Below are 22,479 nucleotides of genomic sequence, written 5' to 3'. Positions count from 1 at the left end.
CCTCTTCCCAAAACCCTTCTCTGCTCAGCAACTAGGTACAATAGTCACTCTGCTCTCTAGATCTTTCAGAGTTGATCACTAATATTGGGCATTTATCTTTGGAAACCACCACCCCTCCACACATCTAGACTGCACACACACACACATAGACCTTCACCAACCCAACTTTCATATTCAGAGGAGTTTTTCCTCTTGTGGGAAAATTTCTCAGGAGCAGAATGGTACATGAGTTCATCTTCCACTCCCCTCTCACTTTTAAAAAAATAATTTCTGGTGCACACATTTCACAATTGCAAATAAATACAATTTAAAATGTTTTCTACTCTACCCCATATTCACATAGGAAAGTATAAAATATGTAACACAGATGGCATCAGTGACTTTCTTTCCCCCTTTTTTTGTCATTTAACTGCTATCATTTGCTAAAGCAGGAATGAATGAGTTGTAAGGCACATGGCTGAAACAGAGGATCAGAAATTCAGAGCTGGAATTGAAAGGTCTTAGACCCAGAGAAAGAAAGGGACTAGCCCAACCAATGAATATCCATCCAGTATTCCAAAGATTTTAGTTTGAATAGTCAAATTCTTTTGGTGTCTTCTCTTTGATTCTAAAAATAAGACTCGGCATCTCTTAGCTTTAGCAAAATCATTTTATATACAACAATGTAGAATATTTACAATATAATACTGATTCCAAAATAAAAATAAACATACAGTAACACTGAAAAAGGAGAAACATTCTTGACCTGACACAGAAATGAAGGGTAGGTATTTTATGCTATCACACATCATCATTATTATAGACCAAACTACCTGGGTTGATGGTTTCTTTATTCATTTATAATATTTCCCTCCTTGAATAGGATGACAAAGGTTCTCTTTGTCATCTGACAAGAAGATAAAACATTGTCAGATAGCTTGGTCACTAGTTCTGAAGAATACCCCTAAGGACCAAATGATTTCTAAACATGTCTTTGTCTTTGCATTTCATATAAAAGAACATTTCTTTAAAATTGTCCAATGTGAACATTTCAATTTGAAGAATCTGGGAGGAGATTCCTCTAGGACTTCACAAAAACCATTGGAATAACATTTGAGTGATTTATGTTGAAATCAGAAAGTGGAATGCTTAAGAGAAATCATCTGTGGAAGAGGGAGCATTTGGACCTTGATTCCACTGGCACAAGGAGTGTGCCCTTCTCCCTCCACTTGAGGCAGATTACAAACTCATCTGTACCTTCTAGTTTTAGACTCAGAGTGAATGACAGTAGCCATGAGGACCCGTGTGGGTCAGAGACTGAACATTCTCCTGACTCCAAGGTCAGGCCTCAAGCCACTACCCCATGCTCCACAGTAATAGCTGACATAATTATGAGTTTAGAACTTACTACACATCCATTACCACTCTTGATAATTAAGTTATTGAATTTTTTCACTTAAAAAGATTAAAGCATAATCAGAAATTAAATTATATCCCATCTCTGTTCTAAAACACAGTTGTTTTAGACATAACATGACTGATATCAATCATTTGACCTTCAACCTTATGTTACCCTACTCTTACCTACTAATCCTTCAAATTGGTCCTTTCTCAAATGGATAATACACTCAACAAGAACTCTCTAAAAAAAAAGAAAGAAAGAAAGAAAAAGTAATTCCTCATATCCACACACTTCAAACCCCAACTTCTGACGACCCTCTCCCTGACCATATACATTAGTTTATAAAGACACACAAGGATACAGGTAGGACTGACTCTGCCACTTAACAGACACTTAACTATGAGTGATCCAAAGGCATTTCACTAACAAACAATGGCTTTCATAAATAAATCAATGGGGAGAGGGTCAGAGACAATAGACAAGTCAAGACAGTCTATACCTGATGACTTCACGTGATTCACCACTCTAGGCAGGAGCGGTCTTCTTATCAACTCTCCAATTCACAAGGCCTATAGATTACCAATAACATGTCAAATCCTTTCAAGAGTAGGATGTGCCCTAATATTTACACAAAAAAGAAAGACATCACAATTTTGTTCAGGTTTGGATTGCAACTGCTTTTTGCTTCATCAATGAAGCAGGAGAGATTGCTACTTCAAAGTAAACATGAGCCGTGGGGACCATGAGGCCAGGGCAACATTCCTTGAGTAGGGATCCTTGACTCTGAGGGGAGCAAGCCCAACATCCATTCCAATCACTATGCTCTTTTACAGCCCAGAAAGACAGCCATGACCAAGTAACAGTAGATCAGACTCCCCAGTTTAGTTCTCCTGTGGGCATCAAGATATTTCCCCTGGATTCTATGGTCTGATGTCCAAGGTGGCCTAAGGTGAAATAAAAGGAACCTATTGATCACTGACTCAGATTTCCACCTTACCCCATGGTCACAGTTCACCATTTCCAGCCCTTTTAACAAAAAAAAGAGGAAAGTTCAAGGCGATGGTATTTAAAACTCCACCAAATGGAGAGGATGTTCCAGAAGCAACCACAGGAAGAAAAGCAGAGCAATAGTGATATCAGGCTGATAACAGTGTTTCTCAGACACAAGCATGTGCTTTCAACACAGTCTTCAGCCTCCCTTAGTTCTAACCTAGATGTCTCACCCTCCCACTTCCTCCTTGGACATTCCTTCTAACACCAGGAAATAATATGGAAGACTCTACATGCTTGGCTGCCAAAAACAATCTGGTTGGAAGTTTTCCTGACAGAGGTTGGGGTCTTGCAACTACCTGTGATCTAGATGGCCTGGATTATCTCCAAACTAGATTTTTGGATTAATAAAGCGACACGTTATCTATTAGACCTTGTACCTTAACTCCCTTCAGGCTTGGACTCTGCTGCTCTTTGCCAATAGAGACCACAAATATTTGTAACCATGATCATGTAATGGCTCTTTTGATGACAGAAAGCACGGCCAAAGGGGACTGAAGTTTAGCCATGCTGGGTGAGTCAGACAGCAATACAATGAGGGGACACCGGGGGTGAGGGGGAAGAGCCTCTCTAATGGCCACATGCATTCTAGAAATTGCCAGAGTTGGCCCCATGTAGATCTAACCAATATGAAAATCCATTCAGAAAACAGCTTTGAAAAGGTACAGTCATTGGAACAGCAGCCCAATGGATCTAAAGTTTTCAACAAGAAACCCAGGACTCTAAGGTGCTCCCCGGAGGCACTAGAAGGGGCTGATCCATAGCAGCAGGGGCTTCATCAAGGCCTGCTGGCTAAGAAATTGCTTTGCCCTGACAGAATGGAAACCTTTTGCCCCTGCATCCCCAGGGTCTAATCCAGTGATTTAATCACTGCTAGCTGATTGATTTGGCATGCTAGGAAAGTGAACAGATCTACTGTTTCCCTTCCTGAATGTGATCTCAGTTTACATCATCTAGTCTGCTTACTACAGAGGTACCAAACTCTCTCTAAAGGTCTGCATTTATTATAAGAAAATACTACAACATATCTGTTCCACATTTTGAGGCCATGCCTGAATTACAGTCAATCTAATGAGTAGCTATCACAGCTGAGTGATCATTAAGGGAGCAGGAGGGAGAGACATGGTCAAAAAGGCTATGAGGAGAAACCCAAATAATGCAGAAGTCTCTAGTCTCAGAGTCAACAGATATATACAATGCACAGCCTTCCAAGCCTCAACTAAGGTTTAGAATCAACAGAGGAACAAGGAAAGAAGAAAAAAAAAACAAAAACAGAAAAAACAGAACATGGAGAGCTAAACTTTAATTCTGGTCTGAAAATAAAAAGGCTAATGTTTGAGGGACCTACAAAAAGAAAAAAAAGAAATGGACTAGAATCTGCCTCTTCTAAACTATTCAAATTCTTTTCATTTCCAACCATTAAACAAAAAGAAAACCTTAGGGGACCTTGCTATTCCATCCTAGAAAGACCAGAAGAAAAACAGGAAAGGAAATAAGACAAGTTCTGCACCAAAGAATCCCTCTAACCAAGGGGAGCAGTAATGCCAACCTCAGAGGCCAGGCAGACCTAGGAGTCACTTGCTGGTTCTCCCAGATGGCCATCTGGAGCCAAAGCCAACAGAGTTGCCAAGGTCACCTTGGTGCTCCAGCTAGCCCAGTCCTAATGGTTCAGGAGAGTTCACAGGGCCCCAGTGGGTTACACTCCACATTTCCTTTTCCCAGATTTTTACTGAGCAGAAAGGCCTGTGGAGCTGCTTAGCTGCTCTCACTAGTAAGGTCAAAGGATTTTGGTGACATCACCTGTCCTGTCTGAGACATACAAATGAATAATACAGGAGTGATCATCTAGTTCTAAGAACTGAGCTTGTCTTAAAAAAATATTACAGTACCAATGATTCTTGTATCTACACCTATACAGCATCTTTCAGCAGTATGGAAATTTAATGAAATTATGATTTATTAATTTACATAAAAATTACTTTGTACAGTTAAGGAATAAATTTTCAAAATGTAAAAAATAAAACAAAAACAAACTAATGCTCTGAGGCTGTGGCTCATTGGGACTCGTGAGAGGCAGTCTGTTCTTCAATCACTTGTTTCACGATTTCTGCCAGTTTTAGTCGATCCACTTTATCTGTGAATCCACGGCCTGAAAACCAAAAAAAAAAAAAAAGGAGAGAGAGAGAGAGAGAGAGAGAGAATAGTCAGTGTCAGTGTTAGCAGGTTTGCCCTGTGGGGTTCCAGGGCCTAGGCTGGCTTGCCAGGTAATCCAACTCCACCCATGACAGACTCAGGGAGGTATCCCCTATGTGTCCAAGCATGATCATCAGGGCAGACTTTCACCTGACCTTTAACCATCAATGACTGGTCAGGTCAACCACCCAGAGTTGGGGAAAGGGGGCAGAGTGGTACCCTGAGCCTTCTATCAAAAAATAAAAATCACAGTTTACTTATCACACACACAAAAGTCCCTCAATGGAACTCATCTCTAACAAAAGTATGTGAGGCTACAAATCTGAAGCCACAAAAAAGCAATAGAGAAATTGGCCCTTTTCTCCCAGAATTCTAGTACTAAAGGCTCACAGAACTGGAAACCATCCAGTCCAACCCATATCTGACTTCAAATCATCCCTAAAAATGATCATCCAAGACTAAATGAAGACCTCTTAGGAACTGGCACTGGCCCTACAGCTGGTTTTGATTTTTAACAATTTTTATCTCATTTCTCCAAATCCTGTTCTTTTGATACCAGCAGGACAAATCTAATCTGTATTCAACTCTTCAAATATTTGAAAACAACTCACCTCCTCTCCTTGGGCCCCTCAATCTTCACTTTCTAAACTAAAAATCTCAAACTCTTTGAATTGATCTTAATATGGTGTGATCTTGAGATCACAGCTTAATGATGCTCTTTCTACAAGATGGCACCAAGCCCAGAACACACAATCCCTGAAATCATCTGCCCAGGGCAGACTCTAACAGGATTGCCAAGTCTCATTCTGGATGCTTCCTCTTCTCAGGTAGCCTAAGATTATGTTGGTTTTTAGGGCAGCTTCAACATAAGGGGGAAGTGAACAAGCACCTTCAATTGCCAACTATTTGTCCTCCCTTGGGAAAGGAAACTCTTGTGATCCACAGAGGCAGAGCGACTGGTCCAGAGTTACACTGCTGCTAAGTTAAGAGAGCAGAGTTGACTCCAGTCTTCCTGTCTCCAGGGTCTAGCTTTCCTATCCACTAAGACACTCAAATCTTTGAAAAAGGAATTGCTAACCAGCCACACTTCTCCCTTCTTGTGTATTTGTGAAGATGATTTTAAAAACAAAAATTTAAGACTTATATTTGTCCCTATTAAGATTCATCTTCTCAACAAGTGACTCAGTGTTGTAATTTGTCCAAATCTTCTTAAATTCTTACACTCACCCAGCATATTAATCACTCTTCCTAGGTTTGTGACATCTGCACGCTGTGAGGAGCATGCCAAGTGTCCCTTCTCTAGGACCACTGATAAAAAGTTCAAAGACCCAGGGAAGACCTCCTTCCAAGGCAACTTTACACCATTAAGGATTCTTTTCGGGCCAAATTTCAAATGCACCTGAGCACAAGCTCCACAAAACCCATCTTGATCTACCTTATCCACAAGAAAAACCATGAAGAGTCTTTCAAGTGTTCTGCTAAAAGATCAAGACACAAAAGCTCTGGCATTCCTCCAAGCAACAGAGCCAGGAACTAATCCAACTCAAAAAAGGAAACAAGGTTGGTAGAATGTGACCTGCTCTCTGTGGTCACCACCTACCTCCTTTTCTAGAAGATCAATGACTATTTGTGGGAAAACAGACTAAAGAATTTGGTCAGAAATCAAAATTAAGCATCCTGGTCTACAACCTGTACATTTTATTCTTCCCTTTTCTGTAAAAATGAATGAATGAATGAATGAATGAATAAATAAATATCAAGAAAAAGCCTGCCCTTCTTTAGTCCTCCAGTTTTTCAAAGATCGCTGAGGTTGGCTCAGCAATCATATCAATAATTCTCTTAATACCCTGGAACAGTTGGCCTGGGTCTGATATCTACAGAACTTAAGTCTGTTCATCAGGTCCACCACCACTAAAAGCATTCTTGCCTTTGTTTGAATAATCCATGAAAAATAAACCTCAAACCAAGACCCCTCCTCGACTTTATCCAGACTTAATGAGTTCCTCATTCCCTCACTCCCTCTTTAGATGTAACTGGAGGTTCACATAAGAGGAGGCAGGTTCCACAGAGCTTAGCCCCAATCTTCCTCCCCTCTATAGTAAGTAGCAAGGTGGCCCAGTGAAGAGAGCTGGGCCTAGAGATGACACTTCTAGCTGGTAAGACCTTTGGCAAGTTGATTCACCTCTGCCTCCGTTTTCTCCTCTGTAAAATGGGCTAACAAACAGCATCAAATGAGACAGTATTTGTAAAGAACTTGAAAACTTGTAACTTGCTCTACAAATGCAGGCTTGTTGTAATTATCACTCTCATTTGCTGTCAGTAGGCCTGAGGGCTGCCTCAGACAATTTCTCCTACAGTTCATTCCACATCTTGAAGGCTATTGGACCTTTCCAACTTGAATGAATTCCACCTTCTTGGTGTAATGATTTGGGGCTGCTCTCCTCTAGGATGACCAAGGAATTCTAAGAATTGCTTAGTCAGACTCAATGATAGCAGTAGCAGCCACTGCCAGTGGGTAGCTGCCTAAAGCCCTACCCTGGTTCCCTCAGCCCAGGCTTCTGCTACTTTCTCCAGACAACATGCCCACCTTTGGAGGTCATCTTGGGTTGGCTGCAGGCTGACGGGGGGGTGGGGGGGTGGGGTGGTGAGAGATAGAGTCAGAGACAGAGAGAGATGGAGGGGAGGGAAGGAGGGAAGGAGAGAGGAAGAGAGGGGGAAAGAAGGGGGGGGGAGGGAGGGTTCGAGAGTGCTCCTGGCCCACTGTACCATTCCAGCTGAAGCTCTGCAGGGTGTCCCGGAGGAGTTTGCATTCCCGGTTGTACTTCCACGCCTCCTGCATCACCTCATTCAGCTTCTCATCTTCATTCTCTCCTATTGAAAGGGATGAACAGGAAGTTGTGTTTTCTCAGAAGCAGCACAGGGTAGAAGGAGCATCAGAGAAGTCCCTTTCCTTAGTTGAGGCTTGGAGGGACTGGGGGAGGGGAAGGAGAAAGGAAGCAGGAGGGAAGGAGAGGACCAGGAGACAGGAGTTTTGATCAGTTCATTATCAAAGATCAAATATATAAATCCTCACCAATCTGACTATCCTTCCATACTTGGACCCAGACAGACCCATTTATTCCCCCTCAGAGGACAGCCCTAAACCCTTACTGCTGGGGAACAAAAGCATGAATCTAGTCATTAGGCTTGATCATACTGTGAGCAGGGAGGCAAAACTAACCCCTACCAGATTGAAAACCCCAAGCCAAAAAGGACGAAGTTCAAGGGGCTATTTGATTACCATGACTTCATTTCCTATCTCAAAAACAGTTGGATCCCTAAAGAACTGACTTGAAAGAGCTTGTTTCAGGGAAATCATGGAAATTTTCCTAAAATTTGACTAGTGAGTAAAGACAGGTGAGAACAGTGAGGGCCTGTCTGACTGTGGCAAAGACCCATCAGTGTCTAACAAGAAGCAAAGGAGACTATACTGTCTAGGATTATTATCCACAGACGCCCAGGGCTGCCATCTTGGCACACTTTGACTGCATCATGAAGCAATGGTCCATCTTCTGATTACTGAATGTGACACTCTTCTTACTTCCAAGATGCTGATCAAAGTCTTGACCACAGATTCCCTAAACCAAAGAGCTGGAAAAAGGCTCAGCAATCTACACACTCTGATCTCATCTAGACTGATTCACCTAGATGTCAATCTTGCTTTGGGGCTTTAAATAAATCTCTCAACTTCATCTATCTACTCAGAGATACAAGTCTTCTAAGTTTCCCCCTGCTCCCCCCCCCCCCCACTGGAGAAGTACAAAGGGCAAGGAAAGCCAAAGACAGAGAGTTGACAATGCATCTCTGAGGCTCCATATATGACTTTGCTTAGAGGACCCTGCAGTCTTTAAAATACAAAATTAGAGAGGTTGCTAAAAAAGGAATGAACTTTCTCTCTCTCTCTCTCTCTCTCTCTCTCTCTCTCTCTCTCTCTCTCTCTCGGTCTGTTTCTGTCTCTCTCTGGTGGAGGGAAGGACAGACGAACAAAGAAAGCATTCTTAAAGAGTGTGACCTTTACCAGCCTGGGGCAGAATACACTGAGCAATGACATCTCGTAGCTTCTCCAGTGCCACATTGGAGTCCTCCGCTCCATTCTCAGGGTCATGAATATAGACACCATCCTTCGGCTTCGTGCTTTTGAAACATTGGAGGAAAAGCAATTTAAAAAAACAAAAAAATGCCAGATTTCCCAATCCAAATCTCTGAAAATATGTTAGCCCCTCAAACACCCAAGGAAAAAGATTTTGAATAGAAAACTGCTCAAACAGCATCATAATAACATCTCTCAAGCTCGGATAATGCCTTGAGCAGATGGAGTCGGATCCTCCCGGGGGGCATGTGCAAGGAAGGAAGGAAAGAAAATGAAAATTCCTTGCACAGCTGGGTTTGGGGACCCATTTGCTTTTTGTTTGTAAGGGGAATAAAGCAAATCTGAAGCAAAACCAATTTACCCAAGCAATTTCCTCTTTCTGAGAATGGGATTATTTACAGAGTGCAGGGGTTTGAGGCTGACTTTGAGGTCCTGGATTCTCATGTTGGCCAGCTGCTCTGCATGAGCCTGTTGGATTCCAGCAACTACTGCCTGAATAGAAAGCAGCAGAGTTAGTTGAGCATTGGGCACACAGTAGGCAATTAATAAATGCTTGCTGACTGACTGAAAAAGGCCTGTGGGCGTGTCAGGGGAAATTCAAAACCATTAAAATCCAGCTTCACCAAGGATCCCAGAATGGTTCTACCGAACCAAGTAAGGGCTCCATCGTGGCTAGTGGATTACCAGGGACCTCTGGGTTAGAGCGATTCATGAAGTATTAGGTTTTAAAAGATAAAGGAGCAGCAGCACTAGTACCAACAACCACCACAGTAACACTAAAGAGCAGTGGTAGTGATAATATTCACTTACATACTCTCTTGCCCAGCAGAGTTACCAAAGCATTCTTACAGACACTATCTCATGTGATCCTCCCCAGAATCCTATGAGATAGGAGCGCCAACATTCCCATTCCCCTGGCCAATACATGGATAACAGGATGGTCTCAGAGACACTAAGAGACTTGCTCAATGTCACAAAGCATTCATAAACTACTTTCCTAGTTCATATAGTGATAAGATTTATCCTCAGATCTTGGACCCCCAAGTCCAGCCATCAGACCTGTTAATGATGAGCTACAACTCCCATTCAGTAAAGAAAGCCCCCCAATCCAGGTTCTGCCCCCTAAATGTGACCTTGCCTTTGACCCTCTGGCTCACGTGTCTCTATGTTCAATCGTCTGCACAGCTTGTCCCTTCTCAAGGCTTCAGTAGCACATCCTACAGTGATGACCACCAACTCAACACCATCAGTCCTGACCTCTTGCCTAAAGAATGCTTCTAGCCAGATGTCCTATCATCATCTCAATATGTCCAAAACCAAACTCAAACCCAATTCCCCAACTTTCCTCCCCAACTATCTTATCCCTCCCACTTTCTACATTCTGCCAATCACACTACCACTGTCTAGGTTCAAAAACACTAATCTTCTCTGCATCTCCCCTTTCCTTTGTCCTCTACATCTAACCAGGGACAAAATTCTTCTGATAGAGTTCTGCTTCCAAATCTCCTTCATATTCCATTTTTCCATACATTCCTTCCTCTTTCTTTCAAATGCCAACATACTCATTCAAAGCTCTGACCACTTCCCACCTAGATGACTGCCACGGGTTCCTGGATGTCTTCTCGAGGTGACATTTCTCCTTCCAATTAAAGTCACAGACCAACTGCAACTAACCTTCCTAAAATTTCACTCTCTCTAAGGCCATCAGAAACTTGTAATGGTGCTTATGGCTTTAAGTCCAAGCTCTTCTACATGGCTTTCAAGACCTTTCACAATCTGGAATCTGGTTCCCTCCCCATCCAATATTATCTACCTTTAGCCCATGACTGGAGTCACACTCAGTTTCCTAGAGTCCAGATACTAGGCTTTTGTTCCTGTTGCTCCACTAGCCCTTCGGAAGGTCTTTGGCTCATCCAAGGCCCAAGTCCTAATTCTTCTAATAACCCTTCTCTGATTACTCATGTTAATTAGCCTCTTCTCTGTACTCTGAAAGCCTTTTCAGTTCTACACAATGATTCAATTATCTAATGTATGACATTATTTTCCAATGGTTCAGGCTTTAAAACAGCTTGAGGTCAGGGACTGAGTCTTCTCTATAATCCAGAATGTTAAATACAGGGGAGGACATTTTAAAAAGGCAACTGAGAACAGAAGTCTCTATTTCAACCACTCCAACTTCAGGTGGCTTTCTTGGCAGTTCCTTGGAACATGTCTCCCAAGTCCTGGTCTAGCCTTTTATGAAAGCAAATACTTCCTGTTACATAAATAGTCCCTTTTTGATACTACCTTTCTAGGTACTATAGAAGTCTCTTAAAAGGACAGCTGATGACTGTAACATAATACTCTGTCCCTACTTTCCTCCTAGAACAGCCTTTCCCAGAAACAAGAGATGGCAGCAAAAACCTTGTCCATCATTAGCTGGGCAGATGGCAGCACATTGTCCAGAGCTTCATTCGAGTTTAGCCAGGGGTGATCCAACACCCCCTCAATGGTAAGCCGCTCCTCTGGCTTGACCTTCAGCAACCTGTGGGAAGATGACAAATACGTCTGATGTGTGTAGCTGCTGGAGAGAATCCTAATAGAAACACATGGTCTAGACCTGGTGTTCATACTTCCCAGTGTCTCTTCACCTCCCCCAATTTGCCAATCAATCTTGATGAAGCTTAAGGTATATAAAAAACCCTGTGGCTGAGAAATCAACAAGTTTCTCCCCCTCTATGCCAGGGGAATTCCAGTGTTCATGCTGCAGGCCCTTCTAGAACCCCCGATCAATTCACACTGGGACTTAATTGCTAACCTATCATTGGGATCAGACTTGCTTAGCTTCAGGTTACAGATGGATGATTTGACAGAAGCAGAAAGGATGCACCACAGAGAAAAGGATTCAGTTCAGATATATTTAGACACCCACTGAACTTCCTGTAGCTCTTGAGAGGGAACCTGAGATTCAAGGTCTAAATTTCTGAATGCTAATTATTTTACACAAGGGATGACTATTTTCGGCAATGGAGGTTACAAAGGAGGTTACAGAGAAACAGAGCTGTAAAGAAGACCAGACTGAAGGCTGGGCATCCACAGGCATCCACACTCAGTGGTGCTACATAACCTATCAACAGTTAGATCAGACTTGGGGAATTGACCAATAAATTTTTTGGTTCACCACCCAAGTCTCAGTTACCCAGCTGATGGTTTTTTTTTTTACTATATTACATTTATTTTATACTTTTTTTATGAAACCAATCTATACATGAGACAGATTTTCATATGGTCCGTGTTCTCTTTTTTTTTTTTTGCAAGGCAGTGGGGTTAAGTGACTTGCCTAAGGTCACACAGCTAGGTAATCATTAAGTGTCTGAGCCACATTTGAACTTAAGTCCTCCAAACTCCAGGGCTAGTGCTCCAACCACTGTGCCACCTAGTTGCCGCTTCCATGTTCTCTTCTGTTCTATTTATATGGAAATGTTCATATTGGTTCATTAGTCAAGTTTATTTTTAAAAAGCTAAGAAAAGGGGTGGCTAGGTGGTGCAGTGGATAGAGCACCGGCCCTGGAGTCAGGAGTACCTGAGTTCAAATCCGCCTCAGACACTTAATAATTACCTAGCTGTGTGGCCTTGGGCAAGCCACTTAACCCCGTTGCCTTGCAAAAAAAAAAAAAAACTTAAAAAAACAAAGAAAAAGCTATGAAAAACAAGAAGTACCAACAAAGAGAATATATTTAGAGCAAGAGTGAATTTTTGAGAGTATGTAGTCTAACCTCCTTGTTTTACATATAAGGAAAATGAGGCCAGGGAAGTAACATGATCAAGATCATTCATCCAGCCATAACCACTTACATTAAAATAGCACTTTAAGATTTAGCGAGATGCTATTCTCACAATAATCCTGTCAAGTGACTATGTGAATATGAAGGTTCTGTGATATCTTCTGCAAAAGGAACTGCCAATGTGAGAACTCCAACTAATTTAAGTGATGACCCTCAATAATTATTAATTAGAGTGTTGTCCCAATCAAATGACTGCTAAGGGGTAGAGGCAGGATTTCATTCCAGGTCTTCTACCCAGCTGATCTGTCAAGGTTTGGGACTCATTGGACTACTCTGTTAATGTTTCTAAAAAAAATTATCTGGAATGGATCTTTATTATTATATTAATTATATATTACAGGGATAATTTATGACACTTCTAAAAAGCTAGAGATTGAAGAGAAACTACCAAAACACTACCTACAAAGTAAAGATTTCCATTAGAATCCTACTATCATCAATTTAGAATTGAGACCCTAAGTGTCATCAAGTCCAATTACCTCATTTTAGAGACAGAGAAACTAAAGCCCAGAGAGATGAAGTGATTTGCCAAGTTCACCCCAGGTAATCAGTGATAGACTGAGGATAGAAACCTGGTTTTCGGTTCTGAAATACAGAGTCCTTTCCATTAAACCTTCCTTGCCAATTGGTTAATGGCATTCAAATAGGTAGTTTGAAGAAGAAACTTGGCAAGAAACATTGCACAGAAGCCAAAGTAAGTGGATGCAATTGTTATAATATATGATGCTATGGGAAGGAGAAGATGGAAGTGACACGTAGTAGACTTAAGAAGAGGAGTTCTCTGGCAACAAGAACCGAAATGGTCACTACAGGTGAATTCTGTAGCATATTCATACAAAACATAAACTATTCTTCTGCCTGGCTTTTAAAAATCTTTACAATCTGATTCCCACCCTACCTTTCCAGCCTCATTATACATTATTCCTCTTCATGTACTTGGTGGTCCAGGCAAATTGGTCTTACTGTTCCATTCTGCAATATTCTTGATCCATCTCTGTGGTTTTGCATTAACAACCCCCTCCCCCCCAAGGGAAAAAACCTACAGTGCTCTCCTTCCTTGACCCTACCTCATAAAATCCCTCACTTACTTTAGGAGTCCACTCATACACTGTCTTCTACAGGGAAGCTTTTCTTGATCCCCCTTCCCATACACATTACTTTATGTTTCTCTGGATCTTATAAACTTATGTACCTGCTGTCTTTCCTGACAGAGGAGAAGTTCTTCTTTTTAATAACTTTTTTTAATTGATTCTTTACTTTTCCAAATATATGCCTATCATAACATATGCCTATGTTTATATCTAAGTTACAAAATTTCCTTCCATTCTCCCCTCAGCTGTGAACAGAGTCAGATTAAAATCGTATTGACACATTTGTGTTAAGTATATTTACTGGCTAGACATTTTTGGTATGAGGAATAGGATTAAGAGAAAGAAAAAAAAGGATTTTTTTTAAAAAAGCGAATGTAGTGTTCCTTAGATTTTTTTTCTGTTTTGTTTTTCTTCCTCTAGATGAGGATAGCATTGTCCACAGCCAGTCTAATAGCATGTCCTAGTTCTCTAAACTGCTAAGAAGAGCTCCTTCCATTAGGGTTGATCATCTCACAATGTTGTTGTTAATGTGTACATTGTTCTCTTGGCTCTACTCCCTTCAATCAGCATCAGATCCTGTAATTCCTTCCATACTTCTCCAGAGTTCAACCATTTATGGTTTCTTATAGAACAATATATACCATAACTTGCTTAGCCATTCCCCAATTGATGGCATCCCCTCAATTTCCAATTCTTTGCCACTACAAAAAGAGTTGCTATGAATATTTTGGAACATGTAGGACTTTCCCCATTTTTTATATTTCTTCTGGATATAGGATATAGACCTAGAATTGGAATTGCTGGGTCAAAGGGAGTGAAAATTTTTATTGTTCTTTGGCCAGAGTTCCATCTTGTTCTCCAGAATGGTTGGATCCATTCACAATTCTACCAACAGTGTATCAATGTCCCAATCCTCCCATAACTTCTCCAAAATTGATCACTTCCCCTTTTTCTCATCTTAAACAATCTGTTAGGTATGAGGTGATACCTCAGAGTTGTTTTAATTTGCAGTTCTCTAATCAATAATAATTTAGAGCATTTTTTTATATGGTTATATCTTTTGATATTTTTTCAATTTGGGAATGACTTGCAACCATATATATCTGATGCAGTTCTCTATATATTTTAGAAATGAGACCTTTCTCAGAACTCCTAGTTATGAAGATTGTTTCCCAGCTTTCTGCTTTTCCTTCTAATCTTGGCAGCATTGATTTTATTAGTGCAAAAATCTTTTAAATTAATACAGTCAAAATCATTCATTTTGCAATTTATAATGTATCCCATTTCTTGTTTGGTCATAAATTTTTCCCCTGTCCATACATAAGAGTATTTCTTGGTCTATTAATTTATCTATGATATCGTCCTTTATGTTTAAACCTATTTTGACCTTATTTTGATACAGGGTGTGAGATGTGGGTCTATGCCTAGTTTTTGCCATACTATTTTCCAGTTTTCCAGAGGATAAAGTTCTTTGAGAGCAGAGAATATTTTTCTTTTGTCCTTACATTCTCATCTCTGAAAAGAAGGCCAGATCCTAACTGGCATTTATTAAATGTTTATTGATTAAGTGATGATGAAGCAGATCCAGATGAATTTCCAGGGCTTGTCTACCCCATCTGCCTCCCCAGTAGACAACAACAAGGCAGATCACAAGACATTCCTGGAAAGGCAGCAAGGAGGAGAGGGAGAGACAAAGATAGAGAGACACAGAGAGACAGAGGGGAGCAATGGATAGTGTACCAGCCCTGGAGTCAGGAGGACCTGAGTTCAAATTCGGTCTCAGACATTTAATAATTACCTAGCTGTGTGACCTTGGGCAAGTCACTTAACTCCATTGCTTTGCAAAAACTAAAAAACAAAAACAAAATCTTTCAGGCATCTTCAGAGTTCATCTGGGCCAGGTGACTTAAATGTCAATCAAGTCTACTAAGTGTTTTCTTATAATATTCTTATTTTTTATGAATTGGATGATTTTTTTCAATCCAAAGAATATCATCCTTGCCAGAGAAAACAGAAATGAAACAAGCATGAAGCACTGCCATACTGTTATCATCATCTACGATCAGCAATGGTCTTGGCCAATCTTGGATCTGTTTTCCCCAACATATCATCATAGGCTAGGGACCAGGGCTTGCATCATTGGAGAGATCCCACACAACCCATGGAGAGATTCAGTTCAATAAACATTTAGGAGGCATCTGTTCCATACATGTTCTGGTGTAATAGGCAGAGGATTAGACTAACTCAGAAGACCTGATTTAATCTCTCCCTCTGACACATGTTAGCCTGTATGACCACATACTAGGGATTTTCTAAGTGTCTCAAAGATTGATATAAGATGCAAATGAGTTGTTGCTATACTTATGTAGAAGGAATTTCCAAACTGAAGAGACTGATAAAACTGAAGACCTGGATAAGCCAAAAAAAAAAAAAAAAAAAAAAAGATTAATTATGGTGTGCGTTCGTGTGTAAAGACAAAAGCAAGTCTTCAGAGAGTTGACCTTCTACAGGATGTAAGTTAGTAAATCCTAGAGTCTGAGGTTACCGCTACTGGTCACAGAGCTGCTAAGTCTCAAAGGAAGTATCTGAACTCAAGTATTTCTGATTCAAGTTCTGTCAATCTATCTGCTGCTGCATCACAGCAGTAAGGGCATCCATCTCAGAAGCCTAGTTCCTGTGAGGTGCTCAGAAGGAGGTGCTAACAGGCTCCTGGTAATCCAGCTTTGGTTTTTCCAAGTCCTCTTCTGCTGCCTACAGCATTCCTATCCAAGCTTGGCCCTCATGGGCATTAGTTCTGTAGATTCCATTCTTCCTGCATCATATCACTTACTTTTCAGTTCATCCTTTCTGATCTGTCCCTGCTTCAACTTTATCTTAATAATCCAAGTTAGAGATTATGAATGAAGGGAACTGAATCAGGAGAACAATGTATACAATGACTATAACACTGTAAATCAAAACCATCTCTGGTGGATAGAGCATTACCCCTGGATTCAGGAGGACCTGAGTTCAAATCCAGCCTCAGACACTTAATAATTACCTAGCTGTATGACCCTGGGCAAGTCACTTAACCCCACTGCCTAGCAAAAACCAAAAAAAAAAAAAATCAACTCTGAAAGCCTTCACAATACTGACCACTGCAAAGGCCAGCCACAATTTTGGAGGATGACAATGAATTAATCTCCCCACCTCCCTAAAAAAAGATAAAGTAAACACATTCATTTTCAGATATGGCCAATATGTGAATTGGTTTTACTTAGCTACACTCATGAGTTACACAAATGTGGGGTTTGGGGTCAATGAGAAGGAAATAGTGATATGAGAGGTAAAGATGAACATTAACACTGTCCAATCAATTTTCAAATGGCTCTGTGATCACATCGACATGAAAGCTCTCTTCAAACTCATGACCTTTTCATGACCATCTCCTCCCAAAAGCTCACGATACAGGACACCTAAAGAGTGTCAGTAAAACACTCTTTAGAAGAAAAAGTTCTTCAGTAGAAACAAAGGCTATCACTCTCCAAGAGACTCCTAGTTTTCTCTAAGCTAGGCTGCACAGAAAATTCTGATTCTAATTGTAGGAATTTCCTGGTGGTGACTTCAGGCTCCTTCCCTAAGGACCTAAGGAGAGGCAGATGGGATCAGCTGACCTTTGAATTCAAGTGTAAAAGACAAAACAACAAAAACTATTGCCTCTTAGAAGATTCTAAGGAGATGAATCTCTGCTGAATTGATTCTTCAGGATGCCTCATCAGTTTGAAAATGGGTCCTTTTCCTTGTTTTAAGTTCTTTAGTAATTCCAACATTGCTTCCATCTGCATTAATGACTTAATTTTTACTTTTAATCTTTTTCTTTGGGGCAGTAGATCTTTGTAAACTTCATTTTTGATGAGACAACAACTTTTAGGAAAAAAGATATAATACAAAACAAAAATAAAAGAGAATCAAGTTTCCTGTACAATTCTCTGTTTCAATTCTTTGTGTACGGATATGCTCCATTTAGTGGTATTTGTCAAGTTAACAAAAACAAAATAAAATTTTTTGTTAAAATAAACTCAAAATCAGTCAAAATCCTTAAGGAGCTTGATTCTTTCCTCTAAAATGCATTTACAAATTCTAATTCATGCTAAATCTTCTAACAATAAATCAGTAGTGGTCTTACGGAAGAAGTAACAATCTATCCTGCAAAGCCTCAGGGGGACACTTGTAAACTATTTCTCTTGGAATGGGGGAAAGCAAGTCCTCAGACATACATGCCTCAGAAAATCACCCAATCCAAGCCTCTTGCCCAGCTCAGAGCCTGAGTTCAAATTAGAATCATCATAAATCTGGCTGAATCTCCCAAGAGAAGAGAAGCCAGGACTTCCTGTCTCCCTCCACACCTCCTTGCAGGCACTAAACCTGGCCTCAGGATATTCCTGACATCTCCAGCAGCCCAGAGGACAGGACCACTGTATATGAGACATCACTGCTTAAATTTCCTCCTAGAAAGTTAAGATCTCTTTAGCTTAGAGAAGAAAAGAGGACTTGGAAGGGGAAGAGTAAGTGTTCTCAAGTATTTGAAGGGGAGTTGAGAATGGTTCATAGAATGTTGGACTTGGAAGTCAGAAAGAACTGTATTCAAATCCAGTCACAGATACTAAATGTACCTGAGCCTATCACTTAATCCCTTTTTGCCTTAGTTTCCTCACCTATAAAATGAGGACAATAAGAGATCCTAATTCACAAGGTTGTCATAAAGCTCACGTGAGATAATCCATGATATTTTAGTGCATTTCTAAGGTAAAAAAAAGCTAAAAATTTAAGCTACTCAATACCCTATATATGTAAAGAGTTTTGCCCAGGGCAGAAGAAAGGGTGAGGAGGCATCTAAGTATTGATTAATACCTACTACGTTGCATTCCAAGTCCTCATAGTTGTTATCCTCACTATCATCTTGTGAACTAGAAGCTGTTATTGTCCCCATGTGATGGGGGGGGGGGGGGGAGTGAGGCAGCCAGGTCACCCAGCTACTAAATGTCCAAGGCTGGATTTGAACTCAAGTCTTCTTGGCACCAGGAACAGACACCTTGAAGCTTTGCATAAACATTAGCTCCTCTGTCCTGCCAAGGAGAGGTTGGCCTTGCTCTGCCTGGCCAGGGTCAGGGCTTGCAGCCAGGGGGAGTTCAAGGAGGCTGTGTTTTGGCTCACTATAAGATTCCTAGGGTCCACCTGGGAGCTCTGGAGCAGCAAACTCGAGCAAGCTGAGGCTGCAGAGCCCACTGGGCCGGGACGGCCCCCAGTCACCACAGAGCTCTAAACAATGTTAAAGAAGGGAAAGGGCACCTGTCCTCACCCTCTCTAACTTGATGACTCTGGGGTTGTGACCTTCGGCCCAGCAACAAGAGCAACAAAGGAAACCCCAGCATGTGCGGAGCTGTTGGGACTCTGGTCCCTCGGTGGATCAGCACTCCCTCCCCACACTGTTCCAGCACCATGACCCTCCCCAACCCTGCCCAGGCCCTGCGTCTGTCCAAATGAACAACTGAAAGGTAACAGAACAAAGCCTCTGTGGACTCACTTTCTCACAATGTCTTTGGCCATCTCTGAAATTTGGCTCCATTCTTCCTCAGGAAACTCAAAGCTTCCTGTCATGATCTTTCTCCGCATGTCCTTTGGAATGGTCCGACTGTGGTGTTTGGAGTAAAAAGGTGGATAGCCGCACAGCATCACATAAATGATCACCCCCAAGGACCACAAGTCACAGCTCTGAAAGCAAGGAGAAGGTCATTTTGGGGCACCACGGGGATGGGGAAGAGCCAAGAAACAACCTCCTGGGTTCTCTAGGAGACGGGTTATCTAGTCTGTGAGGGATCACTGCTAGAGAAAAATGTTCCCAGCTCCTAAGAGAGTAAACCTTTCTGTTCAAAGGACTTATTTTGATGCAGCCAAAGCAATATCCAGACACAAAATACATTTGATTCACAAGAAGTTATTACAAGCTGTTCCAAGGGGGAGATGTAAATGCTGTCACATGTTTTCCCTTTTGCCAACCCTGGGTTGGAAGGTGCGATACAAATCTGAGCCAGGTCACAGGTGGGTGTTCTGTTGGGGGGGAAAAGAGCTATTTGACTTGGACACTCAGTTGATACAAGTAACTTCTGGAAGGAAGGCCAAGGAAGTTCCTGGGACATCTTAGAGGCCTCAAGGATGAGCCCTCCCCACCCCACCCCAGGCAGCTCTACTGAAACCAGGGTGTCTGAAATGGTGAGGGGAGGACTCAGAGGATGTGGTCCGAATCTTGACTCGGCCACTTGCTAGCCATGTGACCACATCAAGTTTTTTAATGTCTCTTTGCCTCGGGTTCTTCAGCTATAAAATAAAGGGGTTGGAATAGAGGCCCCTTAAAGGATTCTTCCAGCCTTAAATCTTTGATACTGAGAAAATATCCTCCCTGGGCCTCAGCACACAGATGAAAATGCTCCAACAGAAACCCAATTAGTCTTGGGTCCATCCATCATGGGAAATAGAGCGCTGTGAAGTCTTGGGCTCTGATCTAGGAGACCTCCTCTAAAGCCAGTCACACCTCCCAGGTGACTTTTTTCTGTCTCGTTGCCTCAATTCCCCCCTGCACATTTCTAGGCATCCTCCCTTACACTTGCCTCCAGGAACTGAAGAAGGAATCTCCCCAGGCCTCAGAGAGGGTCACCCCTCTGCCCCTGCAACCCTACACCCTCAACAAGCCCTTCTCTTAGAATAGCAAAATGAAAACAGCTCACAACTGCAATCCTGGAAGATCTGCAAAGAGTATATTTACACATTCTCTCAGGAGGGCATGAGGTAGAGCCAGGTTTTCCCAATGGGTTAAAAGGAATCAAAAGGCCCCAAGCAGCAAATGCTGTACTTCTTTTCTTTTTTTGAAAGGAAGTGGGGTTAAGTGGCTTGCCCAAGGTCACACAGCTAGGTCATTATTGTGTCTGAGATCAGATCTGAACCCGGGTACTCCTGACTGCAGGGTTGATGCTCTATCCACTGCACCACCTAGCCGTCCCCCTTCACTACTTCTTGACTGGCTACTCTATGCTCCTCAAATACCGTCCCTGTATGTCCCCTGCCACCCTTTCTTTCCTGACACTGTTCCTGCACCCAGCATCGCCTCCTTTCTAATTTTTACCTCAGAATTCTTTGTTTAAAAGTCCAATTCCAAAATCACCTCTTCTATACAGCTTACCCTGATCCCCTAGCTGCAAATGACCTTCTGGGCCTGGGGTCAGGTAGACCAAAGACCAAATCCAGCCTCGGATACTTTCTAGCAGTGTGATCTTAGGTAAGTCACTTCACCTGTCTGCCTCTGTTTCCTCATGTGTAAAATGGGAAATATAGTAGTACCTCACTCTCAGGCCTGCTGTGAGGATCCAATGAGATTCTATTTGTAAGCCCCTTAGTGTAGTGCCTGGCCAAGAGGCGGCTCTAGAAATCCTCGTACCCTCTTCCCATCTTCCCTCTCTCGTGTCCAGGTCCCAAATACAAGTTTGTATTATAGTTATCTGTGTTCACATCTTTTCTCTAATTTAGTGTATATATATTACATGGTCTCTAATTGCGCAGCTTCTCTAGTACTTTGTTCCAAAAACAGCAAACATTTAATAAATAAAGCATAATAACAATTCTAAATTTAGTCACCCAGTTCAGCCACTTCATTTTACAGGTTGAGTTAACTGAGACCTAGAGAGACAAAGGAAGGCACCCATGGTAAGGGGCAGAGCCAGGATTGGAACCCAGCTCCTCTTAATTAGCTTCTGCATTCCTCACACATTATCATGCTCTTGAAAAAGAAGTAGCTCCCTGTTGGGGCAAGAACCCTGGTCTCAAGTCAGAGCCAGAGGAGAGGCTTCAACTCAAGGTTCTGGAGGGAAGACTTAGCTCTGGCCTTGTGCAATTTTAAATGTTTACTGAACAGATGACTAGAACCAATCAGTCTTGTTCTGAGTGTAATTCTCCTTGGGTGAACACTGACCATCTATCCTCGGGGCCTGGGCTCCTCCTGGCCTATTCATCCCAGAACTGCAGTGCAGAGCTCATCTCTCCAGGCAAAGCAGGCCAGGGAGGCTGCCACAACAGGGACCCTGGCCTCAAGGAGTTCTTTGGAGGTGTTTTTGTGCAATAGAGTTCAGGCACGGATTCAGAAGTTCGACAGCGGAGGGGAGGACCTGGTTCTTTTCACTCTCACTAGGCTACATGCCTGCTGAGAAGGCAGGGAAGGCAAATGGAGGCTCATTTCTTAAGAAAGCCAAGATCCTTTAGGATTAACTTTTCTATTAAGTAGATCTGCCACATGAGAACTCCTCAGCCCTGGAAACACTAACCCGGACTACCCAAGGGGATCTGTCTCCCTCTAGAGAAGGAATAGCTGGGATCTTCCACCCTGCTAATAGCTTCCACCTGGCCAAATTTCACTGTTCTCTAATGTCACTTTTACTGTAAATTCAATTGAGATGATATCAGTAAGGTCAACCTCTGTCACTTTTATGACTTTTTCCTTTCTCTTTTCTTTAAAAAATTATATTTTGTACATGGGTGATCATCTGGGAAGAAGAAAGGATTATTAGGAGAAATTTTAATGAAGTAAAAAATCCTCAAAATAGCAATAACATTTATCTTATTTTTATAGTTAGATATATAATATAGATAGATATACATTTATCTCCATATTAAGATAAATGTGTAAGTATGAATTTTAATATGCTATTCGATTTTGGTTTTTATATATTATATGTAATATTTTGACGATTATTAACAAGCCAAGCTAGATATATACATATGTACATG

General features: G+C 41.7%; 1 protein-coding gene across 1 annotated transcript in view; it reads right to left on the bottom strand.

Moving 5' to 3' along the window:
• The window catches only part of MAPKAPK5 (MAPK activated protein kinase 5), a 70,236-nt gene that overhangs the window by 17,105 nt on the left and 30,652 nt on the right, over positions 1-22,479 (bottom strand). The window contains exons 9-14 of the mRNA XM_074205753.1: positions 19,232-19,419; positions 11,157-11,277; positions 9,115-9,245; positions 8,682-8,797; positions 7,391-7,495; positions 1,564-4,580 (exon numbers count right to left, since the gene is read on the bottom strand). Coding sequence (XP_074061854.1) covers positions 4,486-4,580; positions 7,391-7,495; positions 8,682-8,797; positions 9,115-9,245; positions 11,157-11,277; positions 19,232-19,419 — 756 coding nt within the window. The 3' untranslated portion in view covers positions 1,564-4,485. The remainder of the gene's footprint in view (positions 1-1,563; positions 4,581-7,390; positions 7,496-8,681; positions 8,798-9,114; positions 9,246-11,156; positions 11,278-19,231; positions 19,420-22,479) is intronic.

Source organism: Macrotis lagotis, chromosome X (assembly GCF_037893015.1).
Source record: "Macrotis lagotis isolate mMagLag1 chromosome X, bilby.v1.9.chrom.fasta, whole genome shotgun sequence".
Lineage (NCBI taxonomy): Eukaryota > Metazoa > Chordata > Mammalia > Peramelemorphia > Peramelidae > Macrotis > Macrotis lagotis.
Note: the sequence above shows the minus strand (reverse complement) of the source record. Positions and strands in the feature narration are given on the sequence as shown.